The sequence below is a fragment of the Xiphophorus hellerii genome, chromosome 24, assembly GCF_003331165.1.
Source record: "Xiphophorus hellerii strain 12219 chromosome 24, Xiphophorus_hellerii-4.1, whole genome shotgun sequence".
Lineage (NCBI taxonomy): Eukaryota > Metazoa > Chordata > Actinopteri > Cyprinodontiformes > Poeciliidae > Xiphophorus > Xiphophorus hellerii.
In genome coordinates, this window is record NC_045695.1 from 884,065 (window position 1) to 908,212 (window position 24,148).

The window sequence follows — 24,148 nt, forward strand, 5'->3', positions numbered from 1 at the left end:
CGGACTCACTAACACATGTGTCTCCACTGGTGTTTTCAGGATAAAGTCATTTTTAAAATGTTGATTGGGTTTAGCAATTTTATTCAAACAGTGCAATATAATTAATCAATTGATAAATTAAAGACAGTGACGCATTTCACTTGTCTATTTCTGATTATTCTGGCTAACAGATAATAGAAAATGATATATAACTAAAATTATAAATAATTTTAATTATATAAAATTATATATATATATAAGCACTAAATAAAGTGTTTGTATATATATTTATATATATCATGGCAGAATGTCATGACAGAGATCAGCATTTGGTTCTCCTGAAAGAAAGTATTTTATTTTATTATACCCCATTTTACAACATGCAATATAGGTACAGTTGTTCCCGTTGATATGAGAATGAGAATTTTTGTATTTTGCATGCTTCCCAATGTTTGATTTCTCCCTCTTGCAGAGATCCTTAATAAAAACCTCAAGGATTGTAAGGTGAGTATTTTGGGATTACCAGTTTGTTTTGTGGAACTGGTCCATCATCTAGGATCAGATTTATTTATTTATTTTTTTGTACCTTTTCCACCTTTACCTTCCACTCAACTTTTTATTATGTCTGCATGTAGGCCTGAGCCATCCTCGCCATAATTCTGTCATGTCATGTATAGAACATGCATAATTTCTGTGTCAAAAATATTTATTTGTCTTGTTATGTTTTGATTTTTTTTTTAATGCTAATTTTGTGTTTTCATTGATGAGAACTGCCTGAAGTAAAGATTATTTAGGGGCTGTATGTTTAAAATTACATTTTCGAATTCAATATGTGAACTTTTTTTTGGCGATTCCAATTTATGAACCGATGTGTGTGCAGAAAACACCGAAACTCCACAAAGACTAAGAGGTCACAAAAAGAAGAAGCTTTATCGGACTACATCCGATAGAGGGCAGCACAGCAACATTTAGGAGGAGAAGAAGAAGACTCAAAAGACGCGGAAGCTTGCTTGTTTTTATAAAATCTGATGTGAAAGTGGAGAAAACTGAGGTCGAATGTGAACCGGTCGGCTGAAAAAGGAGTTATTGTTTTAGTTTGAGTTGAAATGTCGAACTTTAAGGAATCACTCGATGCTTTAAGTCGCGTTTATGAGCGATATACGGAGTTTGTTCGGAGGAATCCTGCAGCTACCGCTCAGCTGGAGAACACGGTCCGAACCTTGTCCTACCTGATAGCAGGTGAGTCCAGCTGAGGAGCCTCCCTAAAGTATTCACACCCCTTGGAGCTTTGCACATGTTCTCATTCCAGCCACAAACCTCGGTGGTAAAACAACACAAAGGAGCAAAGAACTGTAAAGTAGAATGAAAATAATAAATGGTTTCGCCTTTGAAATGATCTTTGTTTTGGTGCCACTGAATACAACAACAGAACAACTATTAGCTGTTAAACTTGTAGGAGATGCACGATTTATTTCTAATTATAATGAGATCATTTCACCGTCCATCATCTCTGACATGGGAATATTTTGTCAGAAATCATCCATAAAACAAGCAGTGTTGTATAAAGTACTGAAATCTCAGAGTCAAGTAAAAGTACAAGTACCTCTCCAAAATATGACTTTGGTAAAAGTCGAAGTCACTGACTGAAATGTTACTTGAGTAAAAGTCTTAAAGTATTTGAAACTTCTTGTACTTAAGTATGGAAATTACTGTAAAAATGGATGTACTCAAGTAATGTAATGAAAAGTACAAGTAAAAAGTAAAACAAAGCAAATGCAGTTTGAATGACATTTTTTATATTTTGGTAAACTTGTCAAATACACTTAAAATAATGTACCCAACCAAGTGCAGGCAAAATTAAACCTGCTAATAGATATACCTGCAGGCATCATTTAGTTAAGAAAATTAGGTGCTTTACCTATAGCACAAGGTTAACTTAACCTGCTTTACAACTGAACCAGCTTCTTAGTAAACCCTCCAGGACAGAAAATACAAAGTTTTTGTAAGCCTTAAGTTTTCCCTTCAAGTAAGGTCAGTGCTGAAAATGAGAAAAATAAATAGTACAGAAAATGCAGCCAACATGAAGAAAAAGATCTGTTACGATTACTCTACTTCACAAATCAGTGAATCAGTCAATGCTACAGTCAGTAGGTGGTGCACACAACTGGTCATTATGCAAAAGAAAAAAAGAATTGGGAGGGAAATGCAGCTTATTGGCATCTGTAAACCTGGTTTTGAACTTGCATGCCTTTCCTATATTCGTTAAATTTAGTCTAAATTGCTATTGCTATGGCTTCTGTCCCCCCTTGAACAGAGGAGTCTAGGTAGCCTGCTACAGTCAACATTAGGCCTAAGCTAAATACACCACGTGTGGAACTGAAACAATGCCAAACAAAGTTCATTTATGGTCAAGATTTCACAATACAGTAGTGCCTAGTGACCAAGCTATAGTTACTGAAACAGGAGGATTATAACCATTTCATAAGAAGTTACCTCGATGTGTTTCTTCAAGTTGGACGGGGAGTTTTTGTAAGATAGAATTTCCATGTGACTGCTACTGATTGCGAGACTTGCTTTGTGTTTAATGGGAGAAGCGAAACAGGTGTATCCTAATTAAAAGTAAAGAAATCAAGAAATGGCAAAAAATGTGGAATGAAGATAAGAAAGGAAGAAGATTATATGAAGTACAAAAGTCAGTTTGAATTCGAAGCATTAATGAACGAAACAGAAGAGAAGAAATAATAATTAGTAGATTAAGAGTAGGTCATACCTACTTAAATGACATGCTTTATAAAATAGGGAGGAAAAATAATGATAAATGTGAGAGATGTGGAGAGAAAGAAAATGTAGAACACATTGATGAACTGTAAGTCAAATGAACTCGAAAGGGAAGAATTAAAGAGAATAGTTAGAAATATGGGGCATGAATGGAATCTTAAAGGTATATTAGGAAATGAAGGAAACATAACAGATATTCACAAATTAAGGAAAGCATTGTTTATTTATCTTAAGAATACAAAATTAAAAAGTAGAATTTAATAGATATGAAGTAATGCTTCTACACACTCATGTACAGTAGGTGGCGGTATGCACCTTAAAGTTGCTTGTGATCCGCCATAATAGAAAAGAAGAAGAAGAAGAAGTATCCTATTGGTGGTGATGAACAAGCCCAGGCAAGCAGGCTACGGACTTTGTTCGGTAGCCTACTTGCTACTTGCTAATCAGTAGGTGGGGTCAAAACACTTGCGTTTCTCTCTCTCGCTTTTTTGTAACGAGTAACTAAACCACACATTGAAAATGTATCGGAGTAAAAGTACGCAATTAAGTTCGGAAATATAGTGAAGTAAAAGTGAAAGTCATCAAAAATTTTCATACTCCAGGAAAGTATGAAGTACTCCAAAATATACTTAAGTAAAGTAGTGAAGTATTTTTACTTCGTTACTATACAACACTGAAAACAAGCACAAGTGAAATACCACTTTTAACAAACATAAATACATAAATAAAGCAACAACATATAAAGGTGAACTAATAAAAACATTAAACCATCATTAAGACGTGTTTATTTAAATTTGGAGGATGTATTTGCTGGTGACCAGGAAGAAGAAGATTCCCAAACAAGGACAAAATGAGTTTTGAGGAACTTTGTGGAGTCCAAGCAAACTGCTCCAACACTGAACATCACCTGAATGCACCATCCCTAATGTGAAGCATGGTGGTGACAGCATCATGCTGTGGGAAACTGGATGGATCTAATTCAGAGCAATCCTGTAAGAAAACCTGCAGAACTGAGACTGGGGTCAAGGTTCAGCTTCCAGCAGGACAACCAGCCTGAGGTATTATGGGATGGTTCAGAGCAAAGCAGAGTCACATGGTGCCGGACGGCCAGATGAAAGCTCGACTGGAAGAGTTCAGGCTGAGGAGGAAACTCTGACGTGTTGGTGCAGGACAATCGTCGGTTCTTCTCCGTCTCCGTGGGAAAAGGTTTCATGTCTACAGGAACTAAAATGTCCGCTGCTTTCATTTCAGGGCGCTTCGCTGATTCTCATGAGATTTCTGAGCTTGGTGAGTAAAGTTCTGCTGCAGCCGTTTCTGACACACTAACACCTCAGAGGAGCTCTCTGACCTCTGACCTCAAACATGCACTACATTCATTTCTTCTTCTTCTTCTGTCTGGAATCACGTCTAGCTGCCACTGCTTGTTTCCCACAAGCATTTTCCAAATTTGCTCCTTTAAACTGGATTTTAATTTGTGGAAAACAAATTTAACCTGAAGACGATTATTCAGATGTTCTGGTGGAAATGTCATTTTTCTTCTTCTGATTTAAATTTGAACCAATCATAAACCTTGTTTACGTTAAACTCAGACTTCTATAAGACGGTAAAAATCTTTCATTCGGTGGTTTGGAGTCCATGAATTTGCCCCTGATTGGTCAGGACAGTTTTTTCTCTATAATCTTTGTTTCCTGTCATATTTTCAGTCTACTCTGTCTCCAACCTGCTGGTCCTGTTCAACGACAGCATCCTGCGTAAAGGCCTGCGATGCGCCTTCCCCGTGGTGAGCTCGGCTGTAATTCATCTTCCTGCAGAGTTTTCATCACTTCCTGGCCATCAGGCAGATTAAAATGTAACTTTTTCTGAACTTTTCCCTCCTGCTGCTGTCTGTCCAGCCTCTGTCCCAGCAGAGACTCCTCACCTGGCTGTCAGTCCTGGAGTACGTGGAGGTTTTCCTGGAGATGGGAGCCGGGAAGCTGTGGGGGGAGGCGGGCCGCTGGCTGGTCATCGCTCTCATTCAGATTTTCAAGTAAAACCTCTTTACTCTTCACTATCAGCATTAAAACTATGAAAATGTTGAAAAGATTCATGTAAATTTTACTGTAATCAGGAGGCAGGAAGATGGTTTATAAAGATGAAAGAAAATTGGCATTTTTTACATTTCAGAAACAAGTAAAATGAATAAAAAACATAAAATTGGCATTTTAAATTAAAAAAATAAAACTGTAGTAAAAATTATAAATGAAAATAAAAACAGAATTTTAATTTTTCTCTAAAAATTAAAATCAAAAATCAACCGAATGAAATTACGGAACCTCTAGGGGACGATGCTGGTCTATTTTGTAAACAGTCACAAATGTCAGTTTAAAATTTCAAATATATACAGATTTAAAGAGCCTCGGTGTTTATTATTATTAACTTTTGGTGCAAAAGCCTGACTGAAAATCGATTTATTCACTGCATGTTTATGTCTGACTGTATCAGGCTGAGATGGAAACGGCCCTTTATTACCCCGCCATAATAACTCAGAAATAGTCCAAATAGTTTGGATGTATTTTTTTCTTTCTTTCCTACCAAAAGTTTCTGTTTATATCATAGGTCTGTGGTGCAATTCGATCCTAAAGAAAAAGATATAAAACTTCAGAAAGTAGATAATAACAGTCATGGAAAAACCTTACATAACCTGATATAATAGCAGGAAGTACAATGGCCGCCGGAAGAAAGACTGACAGTGTTGAGTTATGAACTGATCAGAACGTTACTGAGAGAGAACGCAAAAGGAAAAAGAATCGTTCATGTCCGCTAGAGGCCTCCGTATGAAATACATCAAATAAGCATTTCCCCATAAAAATAAATCAAATAAATAATAAAATAGTACTAAAAAATAAGAAAAATATAATTGGCATTTTTGCATAAAAATGAATAAAATAATAAACAAAATGAAAATAAATAAATTAATAAAAATAAATAAAGATAATGGGCGTTTTCTATATAAAAATAAAATACTAACAAATAAATAAAACATAAAAATATTGTCATTTTGCTCTTAAAGCTGCAGTAACTCTGTTCCAGAACTGCTTTTCGTCTCGTTCTTCTTCTGCTGCACAAATCCGGCCTGCAGACTTCACCTCCCATAATCCCCCTGGACAGAGGCTCCGAATACGTTTCTGGAGGTCAGATTTATTTACATTTCTTATCACTGCTTATAAGAAAACCAGCAAAAATGTTTGTTCTGTGATTTTATGAGTGTTTTTATCCTTTTGTTGTTTTGTAATCATTTTAAAATAGAGCAGGTCTGAGAGCACAGCCCAGTGGGACTCCTGCAGGGTAAATGTTGTCTGAACGAGGTGTTTTCCTCCACAGACGACCTCAACGGCGAGGATGATGCCTGCTTTGTGGGTCAAAGGTCAGGCCGTGTAATCAGACCTCTGGGCAGCGGTGAGAAACTTTTAACAAGTAAAATCCTATAAAAACGGCTTAAAGATAAAAATGATCCACATGTTGGGATCCTGAGGTTTCCTCTTTTCCAACGTCTTCACTTTGTTTTATTTCTGTCACGTTGTTTGGTTGCTTCTCATCCCATAATAGTTCAGTTATGGATGAGAAACAACCATAACTGGTTGCTTCTGTAGTTACATTTTTATATGTCATTAAAATGTAACTACAAAATAATCTGGAAGAGTTTCCTGGTTTTTATGTTTGAGGCATAAATTATTAACCAAACTCCCCAGAAAAGGTGGGAATCACCATGGAAACCAGCAGTATCGTCTTTCTCATAATTTCAGGTTCAGGTGAAATGTGTCAGAACAGGAATTAGTCGTTTCAGACTAAAGCAAAGTTTCAGGAGAGATTTCAGAGTGACATGTGAAATGTGCCATGTTGTAGCTCCGCCCCTGCAGAGCCGGCTGTGGGGCGCGGCGGCGGCGGCGAGGAAGACGAGGAGCAGCCTGAAGGAGAGCCGCCCGCCGACCGAGCTCAGCTTCCAGGAGACGCTGGCCGAGTCAGTTTACATCAGCCGGCCACTGGTTCACCGTATCCTTCCACCGACCGAAAGCAGATCCTGTTTGAAGCTGCACCACTCCATTACACCACTAGAGGGAGCTGGCTGCTGCTCAAGGATTTAACGGTTCAACTGGTTTCAGCTCAAGCTTTATGTGAACAAGAAGTTATGGAGGAGGATGTCTGTCATCCTTCCACCAGATTTTACCACCTGAATGATTGTTATTATTATTTAGTCAGAAGTAGCTGCTGTTTTCTTTGAGTTTTCCGGATGGCAGTCCTGTGTCTGGGAGTCTGTGGGAAGCGGTCGTGGAAGCCGTGGCTCGTCTCCGCCGCCCTGGAGCTTTCCAGGTAAACTAACTGCTCCAATAACTTCCTCCTGGCTAAAGCTAGTCTAGAGGATAATCCTGGATGCTGCCGTTTCTTTAATGATGTTTCTGTTAATTCACATTTTTAGGCTTTTTGTTCTTATTTCTTCATGTGGATTTGATCAAATGTTTCAGAAAACAGGATTTCATCTTCAATAAGGTGAAATAAGGAAAAATTAAATGAGATGATTGTTTTTTACTGTTGAAATGTTTTTATCGGTAAATCGATATCCTGAGATAAATCTTCAGCTCTGCATCAGCTGAACTCTACAGAGCTAAATTGAGGCCATAAAGTTTGTCCCTCCTCCCCCAAAAATGGGAAGGAATATTAAATTAACAGGAAACTGGGTAAAAGCAGATTTGCAATTGGGGGAAAATGGATTTGAAACTAAACTAACAAAGGATGTGCAACTGGAAAAAAAATACACTAAAAAAGTCCCAAACTACTTTTCAGATTAAATTTTTTTTAAACGTACATTTTGGCCCTGATTTAGTTCCGTAGACGTGAGTTTGCCTCACTGCGGGATCGCAGAGTGACTCCCCCTCCTGAGTGGGTGTGGAAGCGTTTCACTGGTTCCTGTGGTTTCTGCAGCTTCGCCGTCCTCAGCGACGCCAAGCTGGAGAACCGATGGGAGAAAGCCGAGATGAAGAGGCGGGCCTTCCTGTTGTGCTACTACCTGCTGCGCTCGCCGTTCTACGACAAATTCTCCGAGTGAGTCAAACATCCAGACGAGCTCTGGACCCAAATGATGGACCCAGATTAGTGAAAATCAACACTTCAGTTTAAAAAAATTATGAGATCCAACAAAATCCACAATTCAATTAATCATAAAATAATTTTTCTTCAGTAAAGTGAAAATCTGATTTGTGTTTGTCTGCAGAGAAAAGATCGTTTTCCTGCTCAGACTTCTGGCGGATCACGTTCCGGGAATCGGACTCGTGGCGCGTAAGTACCGCAGTCGGCTCACGATGAGACTTCAGCGTTTTTCAATCGAAATGAGATAAAACTGGAAGTACGAGGGTCAGACTGAGAATTTTTCTGTTGTTGAAATTACAAAAATAGTCATAAAATTAGAAGAATAAAGACTCAATGTTGTCAGAAGAGAATTTTAAAATGACTAGAAAAACTGGTTGTGATGAGTGAAGCTTGGATAGTTGGACATGAGCAGCTCAGTCGGGTTCTTGGATCTTTAACCTGAACAGACTCAGTAGTTTCAAAGTTCTGCTGCTGAGAATAATCTGATGTTAAAGGATGAATTATTTGGCACCATCTGTAAAACTTTTACCAAACATTTTCATCTCTTTATTCTTTGCGTAGGAGATAAAATGACTACTTTCTACTAATATTACAACTTTAATCTGATGAGTTTATTCTCATATTACAAACTTTTTCTTGCATTATTTCATCTTTTTCTCATTATTTTGACTTTCCGTCAATAACTTATTCTCGTATTTCAGTTTTATTCTCGTTCGATGAATATTTGGACGGGATGTAGTTTTAATTCTCCAGGGAGATCGGATGGACACTGGTGATTCCTGGTTTTTGTTCTTTGGGTCGTTTTGCTTCAGAGAAACATCTGAACTCGTCTCTCTGCGTGTTTTCAGGCCCTCTGATGGAATACCTTCCCACCTGGCAGAAGATCTACTTCTACAACTGGGGATAAGGGTCCCAACTGGATCCCACTGGATCCGACTGGAAGCTGGACTAACATTCCCACTGGAAATGGAAACATTAAATTCCACAGACTTTGCTCAGACTGAAGTTGTGTTTCTGATCCGGTTTGGCGGACAGCGGAGCGGTCAGGCACGCGGCGTTTCTCCTATCCTGCAGCCTGTGATTTATGCTGCGTCGCCACGGTGACGCCGTTGGATGATTTGTGGCGGGACCGCACAGATTTGCTCCGTCCTGCAGGCCGGAGAGCGGCGACGCTTCCCCAGAACCGCTGCTCCTCCTCCAATCATAGAAAACTCTAACGTGAATCATTTCCCTGCAGAAATAAAATCGCGGCTGTGAAGAGAAACGAGAAACTCTGAGGGTTTTCCATCTTTATTGACATACTGGATACGGTTCTTTTTGTAGCCTACAAATAAATATCTTGATCCTTTCAGTCCACATGTGATTGGATTCTATCAGGGCAAGAAAAACATGACAAACATCTGCTGAACGTCGAGTCTGCTCAGAACCCGGCGGCCCGGTTCAGCGACCCGGTCCGGGTTTATCACATCGAACCGTTTCTGAAATGGAAACAATCTGCGAAAGGTTTTAGATTTAAAACTGTAAAAACTGAATCTGAGGTCATTTATAGCAGACTTGAGGCTCAGACAGTCGGGATGCATAGTCAGGTCCTCCATCCATGAGCTGTGACCTCTGACCTCTGCTGGGCCAACCCAGAGGTTTGCATCAGGGCTAAGCTGTTTAACTGTCAGCAGAGGTCAGAAATGCTTTACGGAGCTAAATAAGGGCCATAAAACTTGCTTACCAAAGGAAAATAATTTAAAAGCTGGAACAAAAATATTTAACTGATTATTTTTAACTGTGAAAAACATAATAAAATGTTACTGAACAAAACAAATCTGAAACTGAAAAAATTATTTGAAAACTGAAAATAAAGATTTGAAATTTGAAGATAAACAATTAACTGGGAAAAATATTTAAAACTAAAATTATTTCAACTAAAAAAAATTACTTTGAAACAGATGGAAGTTCAAAATTTCTCATTCAAATGTTTTTTTTAAACAAACTTTCTGGCCCTGATTTGTCTCCATATTGCCCGGCCGTCAGCTCAGGACTGACCTGAAATCAGTTCTTCTCATAGCAGAAAAACAACCAAACTCAACTGAAAGTCAGCAGCTTTTAAACATGATGGATTTATGAAACACGGCGCCTTGTCTTTAGTATCACAATAAAACAAAAACTTTAAATGTTACGAATCAAAATCACATTAATTTCTGGATAAAGAAAATAAAGATTTAAGTCCTCAGGTTGAAAATCTACGACCAGCAGGTTGTGGACAGAACAACGGGTGTTTTAGAAAAGATTCGATACTTTCTGATGGTTTATGAAAATAAAAGTCACGATTCTGCTAATGAGGGAAGAAATACTGTCTCTAGTGGAGGACAGGACAGGGGACGCCGTCTTTCCCATGCAAGCCTTCCCGCGTCTCGCCCGTCTCCTCGCTCCAAACGCGCACGTCCGTTTGGAGCGATGCCAGTTGGTTCTGCCGGCGCCGCTCAGTACGACCCGTAGCGGTCCTGGGAAACAACGCCAGTCTCAGTGAGGTGAAGAAGAAGAGCGACGGAGATGCTAGTGAAGCGCCGCATGACTCACCTGGATGGTGTTCATCACACCGTTGGCGAGGACGGCCATCTTCCCCGCTACGGTTTTCACCCCCTGCTTGAACTGGGCCATGTCCGGGCCGGAGGGAAGAACGCTGTCTAAACCCGAAACCCGGCCTGCGGGAGGAAGCACAGCGCTGAGTCCGCCGCTGAAAGTAGTCCCTGTTAGCTACCTAACGAGACTGATTGGAGCAGGAACGATTTCTGTACTTTTACACCTTTTGGACCGACTACAGCTGGAACTGGTACCAGAAAATCAAATGGATCAAGCTAAAAACATTCAGTTCCAGAATCAGGAGAACTGTTCTTTCTGCGGACAACCAACCAAAAATGAATCACATCAACAGGTCCTATCAAAACACACAGGAAGCTAGCTAGCTAGCATTAGCATCTGACACGTTTCCTGAAGACTTTAGAAACGAATGAATGTTAAAATCAGTGTGAAGGAAAATTTCTTCCCATAATAATGTTGTCGATTGTATTTTATCCCACCAGTTAAACGAGACTTTTTATCTGTATTCTCAGAACTTCAGCTGTATTTATGTGAAATGAATAAAAATTGACAATATTGTGTGTTTTGGGGGAGCTGGAGATCGACAGGCGGATTGGCGCAGCGTCTGCTGTGAAGCGGCGCTGTACCGGTCCGTCATGGTGAAGAGAGAGCTGAGCCAAAAAGCGAAGCTCTCGATTTACCGGTCGATCTACGTTCCCACCCTCATCTATGGTCATGAGCTTTGGGTCATGACCGAAAGAACGAGATCGCGGATACAAGCGGCCGAAATGGGTTTTCTCTGCAGGGTGTCTGGGCTCTCCCTTAGAGAGAGAAGCTCTGTCATCCGGGAGGGACTCAGAGTAGAGCCGCTGCTCCTTCACATCGAGAGGAGAAAGTTGAGGCTCGGGCATCTGGTCAGGATGGACGCCTCCCTGGTGAGGTGTTCAGGTCCCACCGGGAGGAGGGGAAGACCCAGGACACGCTGGAGGGACGATGTCTCTCGGCTGGCCTGGGAACGCCTCGGGATTCCCCCAGAAGAGCTGGAAGAAGTGGCTGGGGAGGGAAGTCTGGGCCTCCCTTCTGAAGCTGCTGACCCCGCGACCCGACCCCGAGTGGAAGAAGATGGATGGATGGATGGATGGATGGATCAGAATCAATGTTGGCCCCAGGCTCGTGATAAAATCTGAGCTATTCCTAAAAATACCTTACTACCATATTGTAAACATTTACTTTGTACTATATCTTATTTTACCAATTGGGATTCAACCGGCTAAAACCAATATTTTTAACCAGAACAAATTAAAAGGTTTTCCTATTTTCAAAAGGAAACATGAATTTTACAAAGAGAAAAGCTACAATAATGTAAATATCTCAGACTTAATAAACAGGTTTTGTTGGAAGGAGCCAAAGGCCGGATCTCTGGTTTCCTGCAGCTTCCTGTGGGATCAGAAACCGGGTCGACTGCAGGTTCATTGTTGCCTGGAAACAGTTTGGCTTCGTTCACAGAGCCTTTTAATTAAACGGTTTCTGACCCCAACGCGACCCGAACGCAGCGGCGTCAGTCGGGTCGCCCGCTGGTGAACGCAGCGGCGTCAGTCGGGTCGCCCGCTGGTGAACGCAGCGGCGTCAGTCGGGTCGCCCGCTGCTGAACGCAGCGCCGTCAGTCGGGTCGCCCGCTGGTGAACGCAGCGGCGTCAGTCGGGTCGCCCGCTGCTGAACGCAGCGCCGTCAGTCGGGTCGCCCGCTGGTGAACGCAGCGGCGTCAGTCGGGTCGCCCGCTGGTGAACGCAGCGGCGTCAGTCGGGTCGCCCGCTGGTGAACGCAGCGGCGTCAGTCGGGTCGCCCGCTGGTGAACGCAGCGGCGTCAGTCGGGTCGCCCGCTGGTGAACGCAGCGGCGTCAGTCGGGTCGCCCGCTGCTGAACGGTGTTGGGATGCCGGGTCTCACCTCTGCTGTCGCTGCCGTCTCCGAACAGATCTGCGGAGCTGATGGAGCTGCTGCCCGACAGACTCTCCAGCTTCGTCTTTGCCTCGTACTGACAGGAAGAACACAGTCAGCTGACGGGTTCTGCTTCGTCAAAGCGGGTCCGGCCCAAACGGCCGCTCACCTCGGCGTTGCTCTCCCGACCGAAGAACATGTCGGAGGAGATGGCCTTGGCGTTGGCGAACTTCTGCCTGGCCTCGCTGGACTCCGACCCGGCGGACGACGCCTCGGCTTTCCTCCGGCTGGGCAGCCTGAACCCAGAAGGAGAAGCAGCATCAGAACCGGAGCCGATCCGGAGAGTTGGGCTGCGTGAGGATGAGCGGATACCTCTCTCCGATTGGCTGGATGCTGGAGATGGTGAATTCCTCCTTGGGCTCGTCCTTCTCCAGAGCCCAGGCGGCGGTGAACGAGGCGGTGCCGCCGTCGGCGTCCCACCGCGACCCGAAGCCGTCTCCCACCGTGAACGGGTTGTCCTTGTACCTGGAGAGCAGAATGGGTCAGAACACGCTGCTCAGCCGGTTCTGATTAGAAATATACCGATCCAACATTGATATCTGGATCGATCCCCAAAACAATTCCAGATGGACATGAGCTCTGGAACAAATATGCACAAAACTTTGATACTGAACTAATGTAGAAAAAACCTGGTTTTGAAATTGTTCTGTTTCTATTAAATAAGAAATAAAATTAAAATCACATGTGAATAAGTTTGTTCACACAATAAATCATTGTGGTTTGTGTCCGCTTGTTGATCATGTGACGCAGAAAAAATGTTTCCATTGCAGTTTTACAAAATAAACCAATTTCAATACGACTGAAAAAAAACAAAACACTTTGCTAGCACCAAAACGTTTTATCAAAAAATCTTTTTTTCTCAAGATTGCTTCAAAATATCAAACTGGATATTCGATCGGTAGCCGATCCATCAGGACAGATCTACTCAGTCTAGTTCTATGTGTTGTGCTCTGAATGACATCATACTTCTTTATTTTATATTTATTATTCCTAACTGAACTTTTTGAATCATTTGAAAGAAGGTTTGTTGCAGTTTATTTTGGTCAGTTTATTATTTATGTAACTAACTGAGCAGAATGAACAAATGAAAGTTGTTCATTCTGTTTGACCAAACTGGTGGAGCTACTGGTGTATTTGTGCTGTACTGGTGCCGTCATCAAATACATTCGTAATTCAGTTCATTTATGTCTGTGTTAAAAATAAAACGTTTTGAGTCAATTCAGCTGTTTTTGAACACCAAACCTCAGATATTGGAATCTGAAGTGAAAAATGGATCGGTGCATCTCTAATTTCTAACATGTTGGTTACAAATAAAATACCTAAATAAACCAGATCGGAATTATTTTCATTATTTCAATTTCATCATTTAGTGAAATAAATACCAAACAGTAAAAAACTATGAAAATATGTGAGGAAGGGGCGGGTGTGTGTGTGTGTGTGTGTGTGTGTGTGTGTGTGTGTGTGTGCGTGTGTGTCGTACTTTGGGGGTCCGGAGGTGAATCCCGGCTCGTCAAACAGGTCCAGTTTGGAGCGGGACGACGTCTTGGCTCCTACCGGCGTCTCCTGCTCGATCACCTGCATCTCTGACATCACGGAGTGAGACACGACGCTGCGACAGGAAACCAGAGTCACGTTTAAGTCCAGAACACCGGCACAGACCTGAGCAGAACCCGGACCGGACCGGTTACCTGCGGCCGCCGAAGCCCATCCCCAGCCGCTCCGCCTGCTCCCTCTTCTTCCCCTCCAGGTTCTGCAGCTTCTTCTCCTCCATCTTCCTGTCGATCTGTAGCTCCTGGTACGCCAGCCGCATGGACGCCACTCTGCAGCGGAAACACGCAACGCCGTCACACGTCTGCGCCGCCTGACTTACCGCCGACAGAAAGCGGGAGCGGCTTCCTCACATGGACTCCTCGGCTTGCTTCTTGGCCTCGGCCACCTGCTCCTCCCTCAGCTTCTCGGCCACCTGCGCCTGCTTCTCCACCTCAGAGAAGCTTTTGCTGCTCACCTTCTGCGCACCCAGACCTTTCTTTGCTCCGAGCTGCAGCAACAGAAGCACACCGCACTAATCAGATTTATATTTGTAGAAAAGGAAAGTCTGGAATCATTTTCTACTCCACTTCATAATTTTGGTTCCTCACATAAAATCCCAATACAATTCACTCAAGTTGGTGGTTGAAAAAAAAGTGGAAAAGTTACAGACTTAAAAGGAACTGAGGCACGTTTACAGATTTATGCAGAACGATAAAGTTACAGCAGCCCTGATCCTCATGATTCAGCTGTTTCCCTCACTTCAGTAAATAAGTGAACACCGAGCTTCAAGGAGGTGACAGAGAAATGTGCTGCAAAAAACCATGATTGACACAAAACACAAAAAATGCAACAGAAAAATTTTGCAAACAAAAATGTTCCAAGAAAAAAACCTACAACCAAAAAAAAAGGAAAAGAAAAAATGTTGCGATCACAGGAAGTAAAAGCAAAAGGAAATGCTGCAAACAGCAAAAACAGCAGCAAGTTTAAAATGCTTCACCCACTAAACAGAAATCCTCCAGACCACTAGGGGGACTCAACTGGGACCAGAGCCGCAGTAAAGACAGCATGTCAAAAAGAAAGTTGGAGGAATAAAAAAAAGGTGAGTTACACTCCATCTGTATTTCAAACACAGGTTTTTACATTATAGAGGATCAGCATATTTACGTTGGTAATATTACAAACTCTAGACTCCACCTAGTGGTCTGGATGACTTCCATTTAGTGGAGTGAGTTTTTATACTTGCTGTCATTTTTACTTTTTCCCTTTTGATTCTATTTCCTGTGTTTGTTACGACAAAGTACTAGGGTCAGGCCAAAAAAAGATTTTTAAAAATAAAAATGAACAGAATAAAATCCTGGTGTCACAATACAGAAATATACTCAAAACATGACAAATGTTGTATTATGAGAAAAAAAGTTTACAAAGTCAAAACAATATGAGAATAAACTGAGAATATTATAAACAAAGTAGCAGGATGAAGTGGGGTTTTTATTACCTACAAAAACAAACTGTTACATCTTTGAACTGTTTAGAAAATCAATAAAAATTGTACTCATGTTTTGAATAATTTTTAAATTGACTGTTTTTGTATTTTTTTCTTACAGTAATGACGTGTGTGTTGTTATGCTTGTAATATTTTGATCTCTTCCTCTAACCTACTGCAGATGAAAATTAGCCTCTTGTGATTTGTTCATGTTGATTGATATGCATAGAAAATAAATAATCATAATCTGGTGTTTGATTCTCACCCCTTTCTTAGCAGCCATGGGTTTCTTCTTCCCAATGATGGATGGCTTCACATCTGCAACACAGCAGAACGTTTCTCAGCTCTCAGCATGTTTTCATCAGAGAAACGAAGCTTTAGCTGTAGATGCTTCTTTAGTTCGGTTAATTGTGTAACAGTGGCAGTAAAAGGTCGGCTCAGGTCGTCTCCGCAGTGCAGCGCAGCGCTTCTCCTCTGTCTCCTGTAACTTCATGGGAACCAGCGAGACGAGGAGAAGGAATTTAAACTGAGCCAATCAGCTGTCAGAGCAGGGATTGTTTGTGTCATTAAAGCGTCCATCAGCGGCGGGTCTCTGTCAAAATGCTCCGTTTGAAAAGCTTCAAGCAGAAAACCGATTATTACCCACACAAAGGCCGGAGGCACAAAGCCGTTTCTAACACACAAGCAGCCGGATTAAGATGCTCTGGTCAGGAAGAAACAAACATCTGGCCACACGGCAGCATGGAGGCTGTGAAACGCCATGCAGCAAACCTTCACCTGCAGTCGGCGGGCCGCTCTGCGGGGACAAACGCATGGAGTCCGCTATGGTACAAGATGGCCGACAGATCCATAGTTACAGCACAGAGGAGACTCAGCAAACAGGAACATCTGAGCTCAGATAAAAGCTCCAACCTGGTTCTGATTTATGGGAATTAATCACTAAAATGGAAACTTCTGCTAAATGTTTTAGAGCTGAACTGATGAATCGATTATTGAAATAATCATCAACTAACTTAGTGGTTTATCCACTCATTACCTGGAACGCACAGATCCTAAAAGAACAACACAGAGCAAAAGCCAAAGCTCTACAAAATATATGAACATTTTGCACTTAAGATAAAAACCAACCTTTTCATAGTCAGGATATTTAGAAACAGATGCTACAAATGATCAAACGTTCACTAGATTAATGCAGTTATTGCATTTTAGGCAATAAAATGCTTATTTAAAAGAAAAAAAAGAAATAGAATTACTTGCTTGTTTGCATCTTTTAATGTAAAATGGAGACTGAAACAGTTTTAACTGAGTGATTGCCAGAACCTTTTAGTAAAACAGATCTTTGATCTCATTAAGTTTCATCGTGTTTATAAAAAGGTTTAATAAAAAGAAGAATAGCGTCTTGATGAGGCCGTTTCAGGCTTTCTGACGGTTTCCTTCTCACTTGTCCAGTCCAGAACCTGAACATTTTATAATAAATATTATTTTTACCCTGATTTATGAATTATTTCTTCCTAAACTCAAAAGATGAACCAGTTGTGTGTCAACTTAGGAAAGTATCTGGTTTTCCGTGGGATCTTCTTGTCACAGAGAGTTTTTCTCAAACATAAAATCATATTTTAACATCAACCAGGATGTTTATCTGAAACTTTCTGGCTCAGAAACTGGGAGAAGCTCTGAACTTCAGAAGCATTAAATCAGACGATATGAGGATTTACTCACCAATGGAGGCTTTGGGCGACGTGCTCAGACCGTCGATGCTCGGCCCGTCCTCTGGTTCTGTAACAGGACGGATTAAACACGACTGAAACCAGCAGAAACGCTCTGCATTGATCATATACAGTCATAAACATAACGGGAGAAGACATAGGAATCCAACCGTCTACAGCAACATTAGAGAGGTCCAGTCAAAGTAACGACTCCATGTCTAACTGCATATATGAAGAAGAAAGATTCTTCACAGATGGATCAACATCTGCTTACTTTGACTTGATTCCAATATTTTTGTATATTTTTTGTCTAACAAAGATTTGAACATGTGATTGTTGACATGCAGAATGTTCCTTTATTTACTGAATACAAGCAGGTTTACATCAAAATATGAGAGAATAGAGGAAAATGACACGTTAGGGCAGAAACAGTTAATCATGATCAGGACTACTGAAATAATCATGAACTAATTTAATAATCAATTAATTCTTAACTGGAGACCAAAAAGATAATTTCCTGAAAATAAACAACATATTCAGAGCTGCAATTAAGCCAAAACTGTACAAAATACAAACATTTTGCATTAAAGATTAAAAACCTTTTTGCCTGAAAAACTTAGGTTCACTTGGTTCAGATTGCTGTAATTAGATTTTAGGCCACAAAATGTTTATTTTATTATTTAAAAGAGAATTTTGTTTTTTTGCATCCTGTAATGTATTTAAAATTTTCTGTAAAAAATGCTTAAATGAAAAATCTGCAGAATTTGTAAAGTTTTTTATCCGAAAATTAGTCCAAATGATCAAATACTACAACTGCAGTTAGTTGCAGCCCCAACAAGATAAATTTGAACTCATCTGAACTGAAAACTTCATGAAATTTGAGAGGAGAAGCTCCTGCTTGTGATTCCACCCTGAGATTAAACATGTAGGTTAATGTGAAACTAAAGGTTTGTGTTTGTAAAAAGCTTAGTGCTGCTTGTTTTTCTGATGTTCCTGCTTCATCTCCTGTAATCCGGTTAAATCCTGGGATTAAACACACAGGATAGACATGAACTTCTGCATCACCAACAGGAACCTTCAAGGTAAACACTCCGACTGCTGTGCTTCACTTACGGCCGTCATCCTGGGCTTTAGGCGCCGAGTCGGTCAGCTGGGGGGAAACAGTTGCTCCGTTCTGCTCTGCAGGGGGCGCTATGCTCCACTCATTAGAGAACTGAATAGAGAGAAGAAAAGAATGCTACTGATGAATAACGAAATGCACAGACGTGCTAAACGATTCAGTTCCAACTCGTCTATAATAATGTAGCACGTTGTTCACTGAAGCTTTAACTGCAACAATCACTGCAACCCCCTGCTGGGCTGTTATAACATCAGGCTGTAATGTTCCATCAGCTGGACGGACGGACTGAATTCACAGATGGTCAGGCTGATTGGAGTGAGCTGGCAACTTTAACCACAACCTGACATCACATTAAACAAGAATTAGTTTGTCTAGTTTCTCGCAATTCTGCGATCGTGGAAATTCATGTAAATTCAACAGATTACTGTAAAAATCGAGCTATTTAAGTTCTTTAAAAAATAAAAATATTTTTTGTGTCCAGTCTGCTTGTTTTTCCTTTCATCGTTTTTCTATATGTAGATTTCATAACGAAGAAAAAATATCAAAATTTCTTGCAGATCACCAAAATCATTGATTTTGATTGGCAAAAAAATTTAAATCCCGAAGGAATTGAATAATATTGCAGTTGCATATTTTCATAGTATTTTCAGCTCTAGTGTATTCTGTTTACAGATGATTAAAAATGTTTTTATTCATCATTTATTCTCACATCCTCATATCAGCTTCCCAAATTCAGTCTAATACATTTGAAACTATATTTTTAAATATAGTGTATTATTATCATTATTTTTGTTACTATTACTAAATGTGAAAGTAGCTTCTTAAATAAAGTTAGGATCAAGTGGAACCTGTGAATGTTCAGCGAAGAAGTCGTCGTCCTTCTTCTCGGCGGCGGCAGACGCTCCTCCTGCAGACGAATCGATCCACAGCTGCAACAGCAGCAGCACCTTATTACTCTAATTACTACTTTTCTTTTTATTCTAATGTTAAAGATATGTTTATTATATTACTGTAGGAATTACACACCCTGTGTACTCTGGACAGGATGTGCAGAGCTGCCACACACACACACACACACTGATAAATGTCTTTATCAGCATTTTGTAACAAGTCAAAGATCCTGTTAGCTCAGGTTGTATAAGCAGACAGAAGGAGATGACGGCTGCTTCTTCTCTGCATTACCAGTAGATCTGATGTTTGTTTGATTTCTCTGGAAGATCAAATTTAGCCCCGGCCATCTTGGTTCTCACCTCGGTGCCGTACTTTGACAGCGCTGCGTTAGCCAGCTGCCGGATCTTCTCCCGGTACATCTGGGCGGCGCGGCTGTTGTACTTGGCGTTGGTGTCGTTGGTGGAGCAGCCGTGCTGACGGAAGAAGGCCGTCTACAGGAGGAAGTGGAAAGCGTTACCACGGCGCCAGGAGGCCAAACGTCACCTGACCTCAGAGCAGCGATCTCACCGCGTTGGCGTTCCCTCCGACCTGCATGCATCTGAGCTGGAACCAGTTCCAGTTGGAGTCTAACTCTGTGGATCTGAGGAGAAATGAACTGTGTGTCAGACTGAAGCTGCTCATCGGCGTTTACACGCTGAAGCTGCTGAGCTGTGGCGGTCTGAGGCCCACCTGATGAAGCTGAGGTGGACGCCCAGCGAGCGGTGGATGCCGGAGCAGTCGATGCACAGGAACACGCCGTGCGAGATGCTGGCCCAGCTCGGGTTTTTGGCAGCGCAGTCGAAGCAAACCTGCACAGGAAACACAAATTCATCTCGTTGTACTGCTGAAAACACTGAGCAATGGCAATAAATGTAATTAATAAAGTTGCCCAACGTCCAACACCCACAGAGGAGAAACTCACCAGTCAGTCAAACAGAAAACAACTTTAACCAGTAAAGCATGGTGAGGTCTGTCACGACAGCAAATTCTGATGGACGATAAATCAACCCAGAAATAATATTGTTGTTTTGATACCATTTTCAAGTAATATATTGATTTGTTTATTTATTCGAATCCCCATTAGTTTACATCAAAGCGGTTATCAATCTTCCAGAAATCCAAAACACAAAAATATTCATACCACACACAGACCACTTTGGCATTAACGATAATATAGCAAGATTAATCAGACATGATATTTGGCAAATTACATACATAAAGCTAGATTTAAAAAAATTATATTTAATAAAAATAAGATTTCAGTGCTATTTTAAAAGAATGTGCTTTTTAAATTGAAAGTCTTTAGGTAATTTAATCCACTCCTGAATTGCTCTGTAAAGAACAGATTTTTGTAACAAGTTAGTTTTAATTAATTTTGTCTCATAAGAGCTAAAATGATTATGTATCTGATCAGATCAAAGACTAATAAACCTAACACTGGAACCGAAGAATATATTAAATATCCAAAATTAAACATGACAACCAAAAACAATAAATAGGAAAAATTTATTTTTTTCCATTTACTTTGTTCAATGTTTTAGTTTGAGAAAGTCAAGCAGAGTCCAGTCCTCACATTTGATGTGTTATTATTATTCACTGTGTGCACATTCATTATGTCTGTGAGTATTTTTACCATATTATCATCATTTTTAGGAATATTTTCTAAGTAAAGATAGATAAACCTGGAAACATATTCAAAGGTTTTCTGGATGAAATGAGAGAGATTGTAGACGGACCAATAATTATTGGATCATTTGTACAACATAAAATTATAAAAATACATACATATTTTTTATTATATTAATGTAACTTTTGTATACAGTTTATTTAAATAGCTCTGGTTCAGAGCAAAGGTTATCTCCAGAAAAACAGAAATATACCATCAATTTCTTCAGTTTGATCCTCATTATAATGCTTTACAGTTTTGTTGTGTCTGTTATGCACTTGTACTTTTTATTCTTTTTTGGTATTTGTTTTCTTTTTTATGTAATTTGAGTCTGTAATAAAATCTATCTATCTATCTATCTATCTATCTGTCTGTCTGTCTGTCTATCTATCTATCCATCCATCTTTGCCGCAGGCGTCAAACTCCAGCCCTTAAGGGCCGCTGCCCTGCAACTTTTAGATGTGTCTCTGCTGCACCACCTGAATAGAATAATTAGGTCATTAGCAAGGCTCTGATAATTGATCTACACAAGAAGGAGGTAATGAAGCCATTTCATTCCAGTGTTTTGTACCTGTGGCACATCTAAAAACTGCAGGACTTTGGCCCTTGAGGACTGGAGTTTGACACCCCTGATCTATGCTATTCAGTAAAAACGTTAATAAAAAACCAGTTTGTTTCATGGATTCACTGACCCTCCTGATCATGCACATGGTGACAGTGGAAAGGAAGATTTGCCTTTCACAGCAGAACCAACCAGGCTCAGTAATAAATGTCGACTGAACTTTGTGGAGTAACGATTCAGGAATTTGTTAAGCAATAAAACACAAAGTTCAGGCTCTCAGCCTGTGGTTGGGGGAATAGATGCTAAATGAAACCAGCGTGTCCCACTGAGCTGCATCCACCTAAAAGTCAAACATATGAGTGATGTGAAATTCAGCATCAGTATTTGTGGAATGTCTTCATCAATGTGACTGACTCATCCCTAAATGATTTAAGATTCCTGTGAGAACAAGTCAAACCGGATTCAGTGAACAGAAATAAACTTCCTAGCAGACAATAGAAGATCTCTGATAGTAGCAAACAAACCAGACGCAACAACTTCAAGAACAAATAGATTCTCACATGGTTCAAGATGTTGAGTTACTCATTAGTGTCAGACAGTTTTTGTTCCTCTCAGACTGATGATGTATCTGCATTTACAGACTGATGGCAGGTCATTTAGAAACATGTTACAAAACTACCAACACAGTGAAAGACGTAAATGGCTTGATGAGCGACATGTTGAGGTCAGATTCTGTTTTTTTAAAAAAAGTCTCTCTCAAGATTATATCCATTTATGTATCATTACACATGTTCCTAAGTTATATCTTATTTTAATAAACAAAGTTAATTAAACAACATACTTTTTTACATTTGATTACCTTTCACAGCAAAAGCTGGAAGCGTTCAGCTTTGGTGCTTTTGATGAACAGAAATGCTCAACTTTTATCTCTTAAATTATATTAATATCTCCAACCTCCCGTGCTATACAAATAAAATTTGATTGATTGATTGATTAATAACAGCTGTTCCACTTCCGCCTGCTAAAATAGTTGCTAAGCTGACAGAACTCTGAGTCACAAACATCAAACTAACTTACAATTATTAGATTTAAAATATTTGTCATGGTTCCAAGTCACTGTCAGGGTTTTAATCTATGAAGGACAAACAGCCTTTACCAGGAAGAAAAAGGTTTAAATCTAAACTCGTGTCTAAAACCAAATGCAACAGATTATATAGTTATTATACCTGAAAGTAAAAACTTCAGTAAGTAAACAACTAACAAACTATAACTATAATCTAAAACTTCTGAAGCTGTTTTTGCAATCAGCCAAAAACGAGCTGTTTAAGGAAAGATTTTTAAAATTAGCTAAAAACTCAGCTTCATCATGAATGTATCCGAAATGGTGAATGTGGCCTGAGTAGACCAAAATATATATTATATTTTGTAGGATCAATCACAGTTCACTTACGCAACATCATATTTCTGTTCCATCTGGTCATGTTTCAGTGAAGCAATAATAGGTGGTTTCTAAGCGATAAACAGGGATGAAGAAATACCACAAATACAGATGAAGGAGAACAAATTAAATGGCTTTGATGAAAAATGTGTGACATCATTTTCAACCTGAGGTTTTAAGAGCTGTAACATATCAGACACAGCTTGACTTAACTATTAGCAAAGCGATCAATGCGGCGAATTAACTCGATATTGGCATTCATATTTGTTTTCTGTGACTGATAAAAACAATATTCTATTAAAGCCGATACGTTTTTTCCAGTGACAAGGCTTCAAAGCAGCGAAGCTATCAGGTTTTCTTCCAGGGAAACACGAACCGTTTACGTGGCCTTTGGGTTTGACTCGGGGACCGGCAGGCTAGCAGCTGTTAGCTCCTGTTCTCCGTAGTTTTCAATGGGAAAGCATTAGCTCCCGCTAGCTGCTAGCTCTTAGCTGCCGTTAGCTTCACTTAGCAGCAGATGCTAACTGCTACTAACCAAATATGTAAATTAAACCAACGTATGCCGGTTAAAGGTAAACTCAAATAGCAACAGAACACAGATCAACGACATCGAATACCGTTACCTTGTTTGTAGGAATTGATCTCAATCTTTTGAAAATCGTCAGGATTTCGGTCTTATTTGGTTCCGTAGCCATCTTGCCACTGTGGGTGACAAGTTCCACGAGCTGACGTCACTACAGAAAGTCGCGTGGACCATAGAAAAGCGAAAGCAATTTTGTAATAATTAATATACATATACACATATTTTTAAAAAGTAAAGCAAATCTATGCCACAGCAGTTTAATTGAAAATACTCGTTTCAGACAGAAAAATGTTAAATTCATTAACGGTTTCCAAATAATACATAATGTAATTCTATCAACCAATCAGCATTAAGATGATAATGGGATTATTACACGCGATTATTGATGACTGACCAAATTTTTGCGAACATAATTTTTAACTCAGTACAGAGATGAATATGGACACCATGTCCCACAGGATGTTTCAGCAATATAACATGACATAAAGATGGTGACAACTACTGGTCAGCCATATAATGTTACAAGGATGCAGCAAGTTTTAGATAGATTTCTATCATGTGTTTGAAAATAAATAAACAGATAAATAAAATGGAAAGCCCCATTACATATTTTCAGGTCTGGTTCCTGGTTAAAATGGTAGAACAGCAAAAGAAGAAACAAAGAGATTACAGAAGTAAATTAAA

General features: G+C 40.2%; 2 protein-coding genes across 4 annotated transcripts; one reads left to right on the top strand and one right to left on the bottom strand.

Annotated features, from left to right (window-relative positions):
- Positions 1-939: 939 nt before the first annotated feature.
- On the top strand, positions 940-9,234 carry LOC116716123 (peroxisomal membrane protein PEX16-like). The gene is made up of 11 exons (XM_032556972.1): positions 940-1,218; positions 4,009-4,044; positions 4,461-4,537; positions 4,650-4,783; positions 5,827-5,927; positions 6,118-6,192; positions 6,640-6,786; positions 7,032-7,104; positions 7,714-7,833; positions 8,003-8,067; positions 8,727-9,234. Exons 1-11 carry the CDS (start codon positions 1,086-1,088, stop codon positions 8,783-8,785), a joined length of 1,020 nt encoding a protein of 339 aa, XP_032412863.1. The 5' UTR covers positions 940-1,085; the 3' UTR covers positions 8,786-9,234.
- A 725-nt stretch (positions 9,235-9,959) lies between these two features.
- LOC116716122 (ADP-ribosylation factor GTPase-activating protein 2-like) lies at positions 9,960-23,623 on the bottom strand. 3 transcript variants are annotated; one of them, XM_032556969.1, is made up of 17 exons: positions 23,505-23,623; positions 19,906-20,024; positions 19,744-19,816; positions 19,536-19,667; positions 19,134-19,214; positions 18,279-18,378; positions 17,179-17,235; positions 16,237-16,281; positions 15,725-15,777; positions 14,348-14,484; positions 14,135-14,266; positions 13,927-14,055; positions 12,759-12,911; positions 12,556-12,682; positions 12,396-12,483; positions 10,450-10,574; positions 9,960-10,373 (listed from the first exon to the last, which is right to left on the bottom strand). In XM_032556969.1, the coding sequence occupies exons 1-17, from the start codon at positions 23,574-23,576 to the stop codon at positions 10,353-10,355; spliced, it is 1,644 nt and encodes a 547-aa protein (XP_032412860.1). In that variant the 5' UTR covers positions 23,577-23,623; the 3' UTR covers positions 9,960-10,352. The 3 variants fall into 3 exon arrangements, with proteins under 3 accessions (XP_032412860.1, XP_032412862.1, XP_032412861.1); XM_032556971.1 differs by lacking the exon at positions 19,134-19,214; XM_032556970.1 differs by lacking the exon at positions 16,237-16,281.
- Positions 23,624-24,148: the final 525 nt, after the last annotated feature.